The following is a 15,856-nucleotide window of genomic DNA, read 5'->3' on the forward strand; positions in this document are numbered from 1 at the left end:
CACTCTTTTAATTAATTAATCAATTAATTAATTATTCATTTATAATGAACATTCACCTGCAAGAGGTTGCATTGGATCATCAGCTGCATTCAGACACAAAACAGGCACTTCAATTAAATGTAATTTCTTGTGCAGCGATGCATTGTCGTAATAATCATCTACATCTTTGTATCCAAAATGTTTTGCAGTGAAATTTGAATCGAATTCTTTAATAGTTTTACTCTGCAAGCGTAAACAATTAATATATCATTTTGTATTTCGATTTTTCTAGCTGATCGATACCTTCAGGACTGCCTCCATATTTATATCCGAGAAACTAACATCATTTGAAGATATTCTTCTGATATTTCGGCACAGATTCTGCGCGAGGTGTCTGTTCAGTAATAAATTAAAAAATGGCTTTTCAAAGCTCTTGACAGCTTCCCTGATATTCCATGGTGCAGAAATTATAAAAGCTGCTTTCAATTTTTTCGTTGCAGCCGCACCATTTTCGGCTAGATAATTTCCTAGGATCATTCTGAAATTCAGAAATAAAATTCACACGATTGAAATCATTGATGATGACTTGGGATTAATTAATTAATTAATTAATCAATCAATCGTAGATTTTCTAGGGAAAAAATGGAATGGGTTATTGATACATTAAAAAAAACATCCAAAAATTTATTTTTTCATGATTCATGGAGTAAATATTAATTTGTTTACCCGCCCATTGAAACTCCAGTGGCTCCTATGGGAATATTTGGATGAGTCTTTTTGAGATGGTCCACAACTTCAGTGAAATCATCGACATTAGCGGCGCAATACAATCTCGGAGTCTATATTTTTATTAATAATAAAATTCGATTTATGAAAAAGTCAAAGGAAAATTTATTCTATTTTTTAATCGAATACAAAATTCTTCAAAATCAATTCCACTTCATTGAACATTTTCTAATTAAATTATTTATATATATGGAAAGAATTTAAATAATTAATAAACAAGCACTGCCAGGACTCGGTCATTAAAAATGTCAAAAAACCATTTTTTTACTTAAAAAACAATGAGAAATTAATTTGCTATTTAAATTTATTGTTAAAAATTTGTAATTTATGTTCTATTTTGATTTTTACCTTCAGGGGGACACCCCCAAGTCCTCGATTATTAAAAATAATACATCTGATTCCGATGGCCTTGGCGCCAGTGATAAGACCTTTTATATAATCAGCTTGACTTGATCCTGTCAATCCAGGAAGAATTATGACAATTGGAGATGTAGGGGAGCAATTCTGATCTGCCCAATCTAGTGCAACTTCTCCGCCATCTCGCAATGTAAAAAGTTCTCTGTAAATTTCAAAATTCGCGCTATAAAGTGTTTTTTTCATTAATGCATTAATTTACAGAGGATTATTTACCGTATAGTTATATATTATAATAAAATCAATAATTTAATTTCGAAAATTCTGAGTGAAAAAATTTTCACTGGAATAATTTAAAAAAAAAAGTTTAGTTATCGTTTACCTGCGATATTGTACTCGCGGTGATAGTATTGTACGAAGGACACTCGCTAAAACGGTTTGTGCTCTTGCCTCGAAGCACCAGAATGTCGGCCAAAATTTACTCCTGATTATCGTCACATTTTTCTCAATGAACGTGCGAAATGGGCCCTCGGCGCAAATTAATTCCGGCGGCTGCAGTTGATTAAATGTCCGTTCATTAATTACATCTTCAATTTACGGATTCATTGCGTCATTAATCATTCAATGCAATTAGTCAATTTTTCATTCTATTTCATTGTTAATCCATTAGTTAAATCGAATAATGGAATATTTTGAAAGAGATTAAAAGTAATTATATAATTTGGATTTTGAAATTTTTTGGTTGAATTGGAATTTTTGGGTCTTACTAATTTCCTGATATCGTGGAGCAATTTTGATTTTTTAAATGAAGTTCTAGATTTGTTTAAAAATTGAAAATTGAAGAATTGCCGCGTGGCCTTGGGGAATAAAAAATAATGCATAATTATTCCGTTTTACATTTTTTACAATAATGTTAGAGTATTCGAAAGGTCAAGAATTGTGAAAAAAATGGACTCTCTAATTCTGTCTTTTTAAATTCAATGACATTTTTTTTGTGAATGAAGCATTACAAATATTAATATTTATAACAATCAGTATAAATAGTTGCATTTTAATTTTGAAGACTTCTATATCACATTGATTTGTTAATCTATTATATTATATTTTTAAATAAAAAAAACAGAGGAACGAAATAAAATATCAATTCCATTTCCATCGAGAGAGGAATGAATTTACAAAATTATTATTGATTATAGAGTTTATACGCAGAAATCAATGGTGACTTACTCACCTTGACAGCTTCACGGAGATAATAAATTAAATATCCAACAGTGAGAAAAGAAAAGCCGTAACCGATTTTTGGCATGTCATATATTACCTCTAGCATTATGAAAACTCACAGCGATTTATTAAATTATTAAATCGAGATGTTCATCAGTGGAAGAGAAATGATTAAGTGGTTTCTCTCGTCGTGTTAACCTAGCCTTATTCACAAAGTTCAACTGAATAAAGTGTGCGATAGTACCGATAATGCCGACGTGCAATTGCAAAACTGCACTCGTTATCGCAAGTAAATGATATATAAATTGTCAGAAAATATCTTAATTATGCCACAGGGAATTGCAAGTCCGAAATTATTTCCTTGTCGGAAATTTCAAATGCTGATTTTTATCGGGAAAAAAAAATGGTGACATTTTTTTTATAATGCACTTCAAAATATTATTTACCAATAAAATTATAAAAAAACAAATTGAATGAATGTTTTGTAAGAAAATAAAGAGGAATAGAAAAGTTACGAATAATTATGGAAGGAAAATTTCGATGGTGGCAGACCTGCTTAAATTGAGTTGTCAGAATTTATTCATATTTTTCGGGGATTCCCTGATCATTGCCCTTTGAAATTTCGTACGAAATATTTTTTTTTTCGAAATTATTTGAATTATTAATTGAGAATAAAACGCGGCGCATGCGAAGCTTGGAAAATTTGTGTTGTATACGCACAAAGTTTTTTAAATAAATTATGCGACTAATTATCGAAATGGTCTTTATTACATCACAAAAGGCACAGTGTCAGACAATGGTAGATATTGAGAGAGGAGATACAATTAATCACAAGTTCCTGTTTTAATTACGTAATTACACAATGGGGAGGAGAATGCTCTTGTCCCCCAATGATATGATAATTAATTGTGATAAAGAGCTGATTCCAATGTGCGTTGGTCAAATAACAAAGATATTCCGTAACTTATCTTCCAGTGTTTTTTGTTTTGTCGGGATGACCATTTTTTGAAAACGTCTTTTTTATTTTATACAGTCATAATTAATCAAGTGAAATCGATAATCCGAATCATTTACACATTAAATCGATTTCCCTACATTAATTTTCCCAGCAAAAATTGCCCGAAATTTTTCGGAAAAATTTCCCACATAAAATGACGTCGAAAAAATTTCCCAGGCGAAATTTTCCGGAAAAATTTCTCACATAAAATGACCTGGAAAAAATTTCCCAGGCGGAATTTTCTGGAAAAATTTCTCACATAAAATGACCTGGAAAAAAATTCCAGATGAAATTTCCCTGGAAAAATTTCCATGAGGTAATTAATTCCAAGAATTAATTCTTTGATATTTAATTGAAACTTTGGCATGATGTACCCTAAGAGAGGGTAAACAAGAGTTATATATGAACACGGAAACTAGTACTGAATGGCACATTAAATTTTCGAAATTAATAAAGGCAGTACATTAATACTAGAGTCAGTATCGACTCTCCAAAATCATGTACCCCATGTGATTCGATTATGAAATCCCCCAAAAAAAAATTCTCCTCCCCTCAATTAATCGACTAATCATCGAAGACGCGTCCGTGATACTCATACCTAACATCGACCGTGCAAAAACCATTAACAATATTAACAATAAAAAATAACTATAAATGAACAATAATAAGTAGAAACAATAATCAAGAAACTATAAACTTACAAACCCTCAGAAAAATCTCAAATAAAACTATACGAATAAAAACAACTACCACTGAAGCTTAAACCTACGATAAAGGAACTTTCTCACTTCATGCGAATCCCCTAGCAAGTCCCAATTAATGCCCCAAAAATTTCCAATTATTAATCACAACGATTATCATTAATCATAATTATTACGATCATTATAAAAAATAAACGAACGATGATTTTTTGAAATGACCAAAAAACTGTTCGACGACTGTCAGAAGTCACAAGTGAGATTGATGAAATGATTAAAGTTCAATTCTATTTTGATGTACATCCTGAATATTCGCTGGATAATCCTGATATCATGCCTGCCTCTCGCAATTTGATTCGCGAATGTATTTCGCCCAGGTTCTGTGCGGTGTGACATCCCCTTTCCTCATCAATAATCTCTGATTGGTAACATTTCGATAAGTTTCATCGTCGTAAGTGCAGCTCAAACTTTTTCGAAATTTAACAGCACCAGTTGCAAATTCGCTGGGTTTACTGCCAATCAATACATGCAAATCATTTTTCTCGTGTACAGCCCAGTCCCAAGTGTCGACGATCGAGCAATTGCAGACGAATGGATTGCCAATCAAATTCAATGACAACAAATGACTGTTTGACTTGAGCATTTTTCGATTGATAGTTGTCAACAGATTATTACTGAGATCCAAATGCTCCAGTCTCCGTAATTTCCTGAGAAACTCAAGACTCGATATTCTGTTATTCGATAAATTCAAATGTGTCAGGTTTTTATTTCTGGATAAAATATCAGGATTGAGTCTTCGAATGCTGCAATTAGTCAAATCCAATATCTCGACATTGGACAGTTGTTTTGGGAGGAGTGGTCCCTCATCAGGCATCTCCAAGGGATTACCATTGAGTCTGAGTTCAATGACACTCGATGAAATTTTATCACTTCCAAATATATTTGGATCCAATGGAGTGGTGAATCCACAATTCTTCAATTCAAGGCTCTCCAGTCTCGTTAAATTGGCGAAAAGATTTTCATCGAGTGTGTGGAGTTTGTTGCCGGACAGAATGAGTTTCTTGAGTGATGTCATGTGAGCGAATGTATTATTCCCGACATATCCAAGACTGCAATAAGACATGTCCAAGTACTCGAGTGATCTCAAGGGATTTAGTAGCTTAACGAAGGCATCTGACAGGGGATTGTGGGATATATCGAGTTCTTCTAGGTGCTCCAGCACATCGAAGGCATCAGGTAATCTCCGAAGACTGCAATTACTCAAAGAAAGTTTATGTAATTTCGGTAGATGTCTCAGTACAGCTGTTAAATCACCAGCGAACATTGGATTGCCACTCAGATTTAACACACGTAGTTTACTAGAATTCTTGAACGTCTCCTCGGACAGGCGATCCTGGAGTCCGCAATTTGAGAGATCGACGGATTGAAGATTGTGGAGATTGTGGCCAAGAGTATTTTCTATGTCCAAGTGGTGGAGTTCATTCTGGGAAAGTACAAGATGACGAAGGTACAGATTTTTATTGAAAGCATCAGCTGGTAAATTTGTTATCCCAGTGTTGCCAATGTTGAGACTCTCCAGACGAACGAGAGGTGCTAAAATAGTTGACCATGTGATTGTCCTCAAGTTGTTGTTGGACATGTCGAGTTCCCGGAGATTCTCCAAATGGATGAACGCCTCGGGTGAGATGTGGGTCAATGTGCAATTGTTGAGCTTGAGATACTCGAGATTAGTGAGATGATCGAAGGGGCCTGGAGTAATTTGCTGGAGTGGATTCCCTGATAAATCTAATTTCTTCAAGTTAGTCGTGTTGTGGAAGAATTGAGTATTGAGACGATGAATTCCACAGGTGCTCAAGTCTAGGTACAACAGCGTACGACAATTGAGGAAATGACTGTCAACTTCGATAAGAGGATTGTTCTGGAGCTCGAGAGTTATCAGGCCAGGGCTGTCCCTAGAAAAAAAATATTTAATTTCACCCGACAAAGTAACAACTAAAAACGATAAGAGAATATAATAATTCACTGAATCAATTCGATAATTACCTGAAGGCCTCAGGATCAACTCTGGTGATCATATTGTACGAAAAATCAGCATCAAGAAGATATGCTAGTCCAGCGAATGAGTCATAAGACAACTCAGACAGATGATTGTGTGCCATTTGCAGTCTTCGAAGTTTGATATCAGTTGGGAATGGATTCAAATGCTCAATGTTGTTGCCATTCATATCGAGTACGTAGACGTTTGAACTCAACTCGTCGTACGGTACAGACGTCAAATTACTCTCGGAGCAGTCAATGACCCAGTTGATGCGAAAATAATGGCATTCACAGTCAATCGGGCATTTCTGATCAATCAGATCGGCATTAAAGGTTTGAATTGATGCAGCAAGCATCAAAGAAATTACTAACGACTTTGACTTCATTTTTCCTGATTCAGTCATCTGAAATTTAAAATATCTACAATTATTATCATGCACGGACATCAATGAATATATTTATATCCCTTAATCAAGTATACTTTATAATTCATTTTAATATATTTATTTAATATAATAGATCGTCAACTTCTCCGTAAAAAAAAAATTTCTTCATTGCGTGAAAAATTGAATATAAAAATAATCAAGTATACTGTGTACTTGATGCAAGTATGTTGTATATATATATTTTTTTTATTTGATTAAAGTATATTTTTTATTCATATGCATCGCAAAATTTTTTTGAATTTCATAAATATTTTTTAAGGTATCAATGTGGTGTTTATGGTGGGCCGTGCGTTATCTATTTCTTGAGGTCTTGTGATCTCTTGAGACCCGAAGAAACGGGAAACTAAACTCGTAATGTATAAACCTGATTGAATTTCTGTTGGGATCATCCGTGGGATCTACTAGGCCAACAAAGCCGGATTGGCTTGTCGACAGGTTCCAGGTACCTTATCACTATCATGATATCTTTATCACTATCGTAACTATATTTGTGTGCCGTTTTATTTCAGAGATTACTCTCAAGAGACTCCACAGAATTATCACTCGATCAAGTACATCCGTGCAAACAAAATGGTGTATGAAAAAAATATTTATTCAAATCAAGTATGCTAGTACTTATTTCAAGGACATTATTTTTAAGGACACGAAGGACTTGGAGACGAACTCCCGAACAGGTATCATTGGAGATTAACAACCTAGCTTACATTAAATCGAGTCGTTAACAAAATTTTATTTGTTAACATTAACAATAAATGAAAGGAGTCATTCAATTAAATTGTTGGCAATATATTTTCACGTACAAAAACCATTGACTCATTCTTTTTGTTTCAGTCCCGGTATTTTCATGTAGCCATGAGTCTCAGACTTGAAAAAAAAAAATGCTGAGTGTGAGGTACGGGATTTTAATGCACGAGCTAAATAAATTTAAAATAAAATCATAAAATAAAGTAGTGAAATTCCATCTGCGACGGAGGGTGAGAAAACATGCATGAGGATAAACTTCCAGTGGCAATTATCCCTTGCGAAGTTGCGTATGAATAATTTTGCCGGTGGAGAGAGTGAAGTGGAAAAGTTGAATGCGACAGTTTCTACATTTCCAGTGTTCGTGGAACAACCGAGACAAATCCAAGGGGATGAGGTCCATCGATCCTCTTGGTTTTTCATTTTCACTCCACGTCACCCTCTCTGTTTATATATCTGTCATTCTATTTTCACATAGAAAGCCAAACTCAGAGGGTGCATTCGACGAATCGTTTGGCCTTTGGCTTCCAGTATTGCCACTCTATCCAACACATATATCTTATGAGTCTTATTGTATCCTGGCATCAGAGCTCCGCCTTTGGCGCCGGGAAGATCCTTTTGGCTCCTTTATCCACCCCATCCCAATATTTTTACTCCCCCTTTATTTTTTTTTATCCAATCCCACCCTTTCTGCATTACCAAACCTTCATCTAACTCTCTACAGTCTCCCATCCTCACTTCCTCACTCTCTTTCGCACGAATTTTTATCATCTTTTTCTTTTATCTCTTTTGATATTCATACTTCTAGGGGTAGACGCTCTCCAACACGTTCAGTCGTACTTCCGGAATTGTCTCGGTACTTGACGATCTTATCGTCGGGGGTTTATATCGCACGTCAGTGCATACCAACAATCATCCTCAGATTTCCGGGATTTTTATTTATTTCTCGGGGCTATTGTGATTCAGAAAGTTTTTTCCGAGGTTTTCTTCTGCTTGGGCATGATCGATGGTGGAATGGAATTTTTGGGGGATATTGATTTACCGCTGGAGAATTAGAGGGGAAATTATCGTCGGGGATTCTTCGAGAATTCTTTATTGATGCGTCAGTTGAATTTTTTAATAATCTTGTAATTTTTATATTTTTACTGGAGACCTGGGAAATGTGGAAAATTCGGGAGATGATTTTCCGGGATTTTTAATCTAGTAGAAATTTTAATTTATTTCGAAATCGATGAGTTTAGTCATCCATTTTAATTGAAATTGAATTAAAAAATGAAACTCATTGGAAAGAGCAAAAACAATAAAAAAATAAAAAATTAATAATTAATAAAAAAAATAAAAAAATAAAAAAATAAACATAAAAAAATAAAACAACTAAAAATATATCAATAAAATTGAAGTCTAATTTAATATATTATGAGGTCATTTTTCTTAAAGAGACCGTCTGTGAAATTCCTACCAATCAGATCCTGAAGACAATTTAAAAAAAAGATTTAGTATCTCTAAATCGATAAACTTGTTATTCCTTCTCTCAGAATCCAAATATTTCCACGAGAGCACATCTTTTCAAATAATTCAGTGGCCAGGAAAAATCAAGCCCATGAAATTCAATCATCCACATGAGGTTGTTTTTCTCTTATCGAATAGGAGAGCCAAGTGTGGAAAAACCGTGTAGAAAACCCAAAGAGGGGGAATGAGAAATAGGCACTTGACATGTATTGCAGAATGTGCCCTTCTTGGAGCCAAATTACCTCTTTACATTCGGTACGAGCTGTAATACGCCGATTCGACGCTTACTGGTCAATTGGGTAATAGTTTTATCAGCTCGAATTACCTTGAAATTACGTACCACAATAATTCCATTCATGTGAGATTTTTTTTTTGCTTCCATCTTTTGATATCTCGATTTGAATACTGCAATTAATTTAATATTACCCCATCACATCACTTTTTCATGGGTAAATCCACCAAAAATATCAAGTATACTTTACAAAAAAGTTGTAAGTATACTTGCGCAAGTCTGGAGTGATCAATTGGCAAGTATACTTCGTCCAAGTATGCGTGAATGGAGTATATCGTTGGTTAAATTGTATTTGGTACTTGAATACTTTTTCAAGTACATTTAATAATTAATCCAGGTACATACTTTATACTTTATACTTTATACTTCATACTTTATATTCTAGAACATTCTACTGTAGAATAAAATGGAATTAGAGCCGTGAATCAAGTATTTTCAAACTATTTTGATTTTTTAATAATTTCATATCGTGAGTTTTTCGGAATAAAAAGTGGAATTGTAAAATGCTTCCATTCAGAAGCAAAACTAATTTCATTTTGTATTTTCCACATTCAGCTCGAGTGGCTTCTCTTCAAGAGTTGAAAAAAAAAAATCCAGCGACGGAGTAAAAAAATTTCAACACGACGCAAGCATCTAGAGTGCTAATGAGTTCGCGGTTGCTCGGAGTATTTTCTTTTATTTTTTCCATTGGTCTCCCTCAGAAAAATGAGAGCCAATTCTTTCTTATCTCTTCATTCTGCGGACTAAGCACTTGAGGGGAAAAAAGAAATATATGAAAAATAGGAAGAGGTGTTTTCCTTCAGACGATATTAAGGCACGGACTGTAAACAGTCTCTAAATATTTTTAGCATGAGTAATTGAAAATAATAATAAAAATGAAGGCAACGGTTTACATTCTTCGTACAGCAATTTAAGATAATTGCACGAAAAAACGTTTATGTTTCGTACTTGATTCAAGTATGTACCTTCAACTTGAAATGTACATCATATTCATGTATTTATAAAAAATATATTCCATCCTTTACCCAAGTATACTTTAAACAAGTATGATAAATCACGCCAAGTGTACCTCATATTTTTCATTGCATTAAAGTATACTTGAATCAAGTATTTTTGGTACTCGAATACTTTTTATTTAAATCCAAATTGAATATCAAGTATACTTTATACTTGAATCGCATATAAAGTGTATTAAATACAAGTCTATGATTTTTAAATGTTTTTTTTCTTTTTCGTTACAGGTTTTAAAAAATGGTGGATTAAATTGTAGAATTTTAACTCGAAATTTTCTAAATCGAATTTTTCTATTTTCAAATTTCAATCGCTTCAGTTAACCCACCATCAGCCGGTACTATCCGATTATTTAATATAACGACAATAATAAAATTAATTGAATTGGATTGAACATACAAAGACGTGATTTACCCTCTTTAAATAATTGATACCCCAAATTGAGGGATCATTCACCCCGAAGGGGTAATTCATATGATCTCAATTGAAAGGCGCAAATTTTTGAGATTATTCTAAATTTCAACGCATGCGCATAATTCATTCTTAAACTTCATATTCTTTTACGTTTTGTCTTAAAATTTTTTTGCGTTGCAGAAGTCGTGGGGAATTTTTCCATTTTTCAAAACCCGCGCCGCTGATTCGGATGAATTATCATTTTTATGAATTGTTTATTGCAAAAATCATTGAGGTATTAAATTTTTTATTCCATTTTCAGAGCTTACCTCATCTAACTTTTGACTCCGTACGACGTATCGACCGCTGCCCTAATATTAACCGTCTCACTTTTTCACTCTCGATAAATATTGCTGGTATTGTTTATAAATTTCACTTATTTGTTGATATTCTCGATTTACGGTGGAGTAATCTGTTTCTGAATGAACTGAGTCCTCGGATCCATTCCTGCGTTGAATAATGCAGACGGGCTAGTATGAATGCTCTTTCATGACAAAATCGTGTCACTCGTACTGAGCATGCGTAGTAAGCACAAAGAGTTTCCGGTTGGAAATAGAGGGTTAACATGACCGACTGATGGTCTCATAATTTCATTCTGATAATATATCCCTGAATTATAGAAACGAAAAAAAAATATTATAAAAATATTATAAAAAACCGCGGAAGTCCCTTTCGCGAATAAAATATATTAATATAAATAAATAAATAAACATACGCGATATAACAGATATATACATCCTTGCATATATTCAGGGTATATCTGATATACTTGATATATATTTTTAGCCGAAATATAATGTTTTTGCCGGGAACTGTACCTCAAATATATCCAACTCATATTTAAAATATATCTTCAATATAACGGTGAAATATATCTGCACAGATATATCCACAATATATCCCGATATAATTGACATATATGCGACAATAATTATAATGCAATGATAATTAATTAATTATAATTATAATAATTATGTGACCATATATATCAGATATATACCGAATTTATGTATGCAATATATATATATATGGATATATTCAATATATATCAGATATATACCGAATTTATGTATGCAATATATATATATATATATGGATATATTCAATATATATCTGATATATCGCATTTTCCTCGATAATATATTAGCATAAAATTATTATATATTTCGGTTATATCTCGGCTATGAGTGACTCGAGTGTGACCTTGAACTGATAAATAACGATTGAATGGTGTCTCATAATTTTAATTAGGGTATGATCTAAGTGATTGATATCAATGTATCTCGATACGCTGGAGTATTTCCTTGTAATTACCGGTGAGGTTGAATCTGGCAAAGCTCCGTAATTTACGAATGAAGTGACTGAGTCGAAGAGAGTCTAATGGAGAAGAGCAAACGAAGAGAGAAATCGTGGTATCGCGAAATCCGGGGGAAATACGAACGTCAATTGCAGACTAAATCGATTTGGGTCTTGGGTTCGACGAATCGATGCAGCTACTGCATTTGACAGCTTCACTCTCTTATATACTGTCACTGATTATAGTACATACGAATCATCCAATGGTTTTCATTACATTTTACACTTCACAGATCGAATCACCTCTGCATCACTGGACAGTCATCCAATCCGAGTCAATAATATAATTATAATATATTATTATATAACTTTTGTATCATTAAATTAAATATATATTATATATCCCTTATATAAGTCCTCTCAACAATTTTTCTGGGAACATTAATTAACTCATCGATTAATACCGTAATTGTGGCGGACTTAATTAACATCATTCATATCAATTATAATGATCATATGTGAAAAGAGGAAAAGAGGTAATTAGCAATTTTGTGGCCCGAAGGGATCGGTTCATTTAGGAGATTTAGGAAAATTATTTACAGGTATGAAACCAAACTATATAAAGAATTAATTTATAAACTCAATAATTCAAGTTAATTGATTTAAATTTCAAAGTTTTCTATTGGAACTCCAATGATCTATAATTAAATGATGTTTAATTAATCTGTTGTATTATTTAAATAATTCAAGCGTTCAAAATTAAACCATCAAATTAATTAGTGCCAATACGGATCGCCTGACCCATTTGTCCTTTTTATGATAAAAATCTCATAAATCCGTCTTTTTTTTTCAATTGAAGAATTCATTTGAAATGAACTGAACGAAATGCCGTTATGTGCCGGGTATTTATGACCTCCATTGTCTGCAGAGGAAGAAATTCATTTGGAGATAATTTTTGCTCGTCTCTCTCTATTATTAAAAATTAATTAATCCTACGAGAAAAAATAGAAAAGAAAAGACTGTCTTTCGTCAAATATATTTTCTTGTGGTTAGTAAATATATATTATATAAAGATTATATGATATATTTGATTCAATAATTTTTTTTTCATTTTCGATTTAGGTGGTTGAGGGTTTTTAGTGTCGATTTAGATATTCTGGAGGTTTTTTTCAAGACATTTGAGACAATGCAACATTTAACGAAGCTGTTAGCTAAAAGCAGTAGCTGGGATGTCAGCCAAACCCTTTGGAGGCGCCATCCGACTGGCAATACTTTTCACGAAGGACTATAGAATATAGAAATGCGGTTGAGGATAGATGCCAAACTGTTGGCAAGACACGATATTCCAGAAATTTTGGAACGAGAGTCTTCTCTTATTTTCCTTGCGCATATAATCTTCGGCGCCAGACAAACCCCAGACGCAATGTTATTCTACTGAGAGAAGATGAGATATTCTCATTCTGCGAACTCCATTTTTTACTCTTGCATTCATTTTATCGGGAGATTTTGTCGCACCACAATCAGAGGAAAAATTCATTCACTTCCATCAAGTGAATCCACAGGAATATTCATATTCCCTTTTTTAAAAAAAGCATCCTTTTCAAAAAAGCACCTTTTTATAAAATAAGTTATTATAATAATAACTTATTTTATTTAATTATTTAATAATAAAATAATAAATAAAGATAGAAAATAGTCTAGAAAAATCGGGAATCGCTTTGGGAATTTAATGTCGATGGAATTAGATGAAAAAGAATGCTAGAAATGATTTTCAAAAATTCCTAGAAAAAATACTAGGGTCTCCAATCAGGACTCTTTCCACCCTAGGAATGAAAGTAAAAATTCATTCACTTCCGTCACTGAATCTACAGGAATATTCATATTCCCTTTTTACAAAAAGCATTCTTTCCAAAAAAGCAACTTTTTATAAAATAATAAATAAAATAATAAATAATATAAAATAATGAATAATATAAAATAATAAATAAAGGTATAAAATAGTCTAGAAAAATCGGGAATCGCTTTGGGAATTCAATTCTGATGAAATTAGATGAAAAAGAATGCTAGAAATGATTTTCAAAAATTCCCAGAAAAAAATACTAGGGTCTCCAATCAGGACTCTTTCCACCCTAGGAATGAAAGTAAAAATTCATTCACTTCCGTCACTGAATCCACAGGAATATTCATATTCCCTTTTTACAAAAAGCATTCTTTCCAAAAAAGCAACTTTTTATAAAATAATAAATAAGATAATAAATAATATAAAATAATAAATAAAGGTATAAAATAGTTTAGAAAAATCGGGAATCGCTTTAGGAATTCAATGCCGATGGAATTAGATGGAAAAGAAGACTATGATTTTCAAAATTTCCCAGAAAAAAAATACTGGGATCTCCAATCAGGACTCTTTCCACCCTAGAAAGAATTTGAATTTTCCCCAATTTCCACTGACTACGATATTAATCCTCTCTTATATCTCTTTCATTTATTTTATTGTTAATATAATAAGCAGAATTGGATTATCACCGGATAAATCCGAATTTATTCACGAGAAAATTCTGTTCGAGTGAGCAATCGATGAAAATGCGCGGAAAAAATTGTGGAAACAATTGGTGGAAAAAGAAAAATTGAGAGGGAAATTTATTTGGCAGGGTTTATAGAATATTATATACAGTGTTAAGTCAAGAGGACAGGGTTGACATCACGAGAGCAAAACCGGTGAGTTTTGGAGGATCGACAATGTGCTCTCGAAAACGCTCCGGGCGATGTTCACTGGTGTTGAATTGAAATTTCCGTAAAACTCATTTTCACCCGATGAATATGAACGTGAATAATGAAACGATATAATTTCCAGTCGTGAGTGGATGAAAATTCTTGTTTCGAGTGCTGGAAAATGTGTTTTCCTAATGATTCATTAATGGCTTTTATTTCCGGATTCTTTCCCGGTAAATATACGCGGAAAAACAAAAACTTGAATATTTCGTACTTTTTCATATTTTTCATATTTCATATTTTTTTGTATTTTTTATTATTTTGTATTTTATATTTTGTAATTTTTTATATTCCATACGTTTTTAATTAAAAATAGATTTTCCCGTGATTTCAATAACAATGATGAATACAATGGGATCAAGTATAAAGTGTACTTGATTCAAGTATTTATTTTCCGTGTATATATTTTGATATTAATATTAGACATATGTGTATATTTAATTCAGTTTTGAATAACACTGATTATTATTGTTCGTAAACAAACGGACAATTAATATTCCTCCACGAATCAGATTCTCGAATCTATCGTACAATCTGCACTAACATCCGAACCTGATTTGAATTTTCATAACTTTGTATTATCAGGAGCGATATTTGTTGAAAACTAGAGTTGCGGTAAAAAAAGGGTGGAAAAAAAATGTGAATTTTCCGGACAGAGGGACAGTCCGTGGAGGTAATACAGGATAAAAACCTGGGGGTTGGAACATACAAAAAGAAATTTAAAAAAAAAAAGAGGAAAACAGAACGAGAAAGACCGAGAAGAAGAGGAAAAGTGGAAAATGACGGGAGAGACAGCGAAGAGGAGGAAAAGTGGAAAATGAAGAGAAAGAGAGAGAGAGAGAGAGAGTAAGAAAAAAGAGGGGAATCGCGAGTGAGTGAGAGTGAGAGAGAAAGCAAGTGCGGAGAAAATGGAGAGAGTGGGGAAAAGAGGAAAAGAGAAAAAGAGGAAAAGAGGGAGAAAGGAAAAGAGGAAAAGAGGGAGAAAGGAAAAGAGAGAAAGAGGGAGAAAGGAAAAGAGGGAAAGAGGGAAAGAGGGAGAGAGAGAGAGCGGGAAAAACGAAAAGCGGAAAAGGCGTACAGGTGTGTGGGGTGGCGAGGGGTGGGGATGGCTAAGGGGGTGACATTGGTGAGGGGGTGGGAGCGAGAGGGTAGAAGGGGTAAAGAAAGAGAGAAGAGAGAGGGGGGTAGTAGCGGTGCGCCGACTGCGCAGCGGAGAGAAATTCTATAGTCTCTGTTGGTCCCTCGTCACCGTCACACCGAAAAA

The 15,856-nt window shown here is 33.4% G+C and overlaps 2 protein-coding genes across 2 annotated transcripts; both read right to left on the minus strand.

The window, feature by feature from the left end:
* Positions 1-6: 6 nt before the first annotated feature.
* Hydr1 (phospholipase Hydr1) lies at positions 7-2,751 on the minus strand. Its single transcript, XM_011306077.1, has 6 exons — positions 2,351-2,751; positions 1,502-1,671; positions 1,114-1,324; positions 706-818; positions 283-517; positions 7-222 (listed from the first exon to the last, which is right to left on the minus strand). The coding sequence occupies exons 1-6, from the start codon at positions 2,444-2,446 to the stop codon at positions 40-42; spliced, it is 1,008 nt and encodes a 335-aa protein (XP_011304379.1). The 5' UTR covers positions 2,447-2,751; the 3' UTR covers positions 7-39.
* A 919-nt stretch (positions 2,752-3,670) lies between these two features.
* LOC105267304 (leucine-rich repeat-containing protein 15) lies at positions 3,671-11,022 on the minus strand. The gene is made up of 3 exons (XM_011306076.1): positions 10,794-11,022; positions 6,079-6,476; positions 3,671-5,987 (listed from the first exon to the last, which is right to left on the minus strand). The coding sequence occupies exons 2-3, from the start codon at positions 6,474-6,476 to the stop codon at positions 4,367-4,369; spliced, it is 2,019 nt and encodes a 672-aa protein (XP_011304378.1). The 5' UTR covers positions 10,794-11,022; the 3' UTR covers positions 3,671-4,366.
* Positions 11,023-15,856: the final 4,834 nt, after the last annotated feature.

The sequence above is a fragment of the Fopius arisanus genome, unplaced genomic scaffold, assembly GCF_000806365.1.
Source record: "Fopius arisanus strain USDA-PBARC FA_bdor unplaced genomic scaffold, ASM80636v1 scaffold00046, whole genome shotgun sequence".
NCBI classification, from domain to species: Eukaryota; Metazoa; Arthropoda; class Insecta; order Hymenoptera; family Braconidae; genus Fopius; species Fopius arisanus.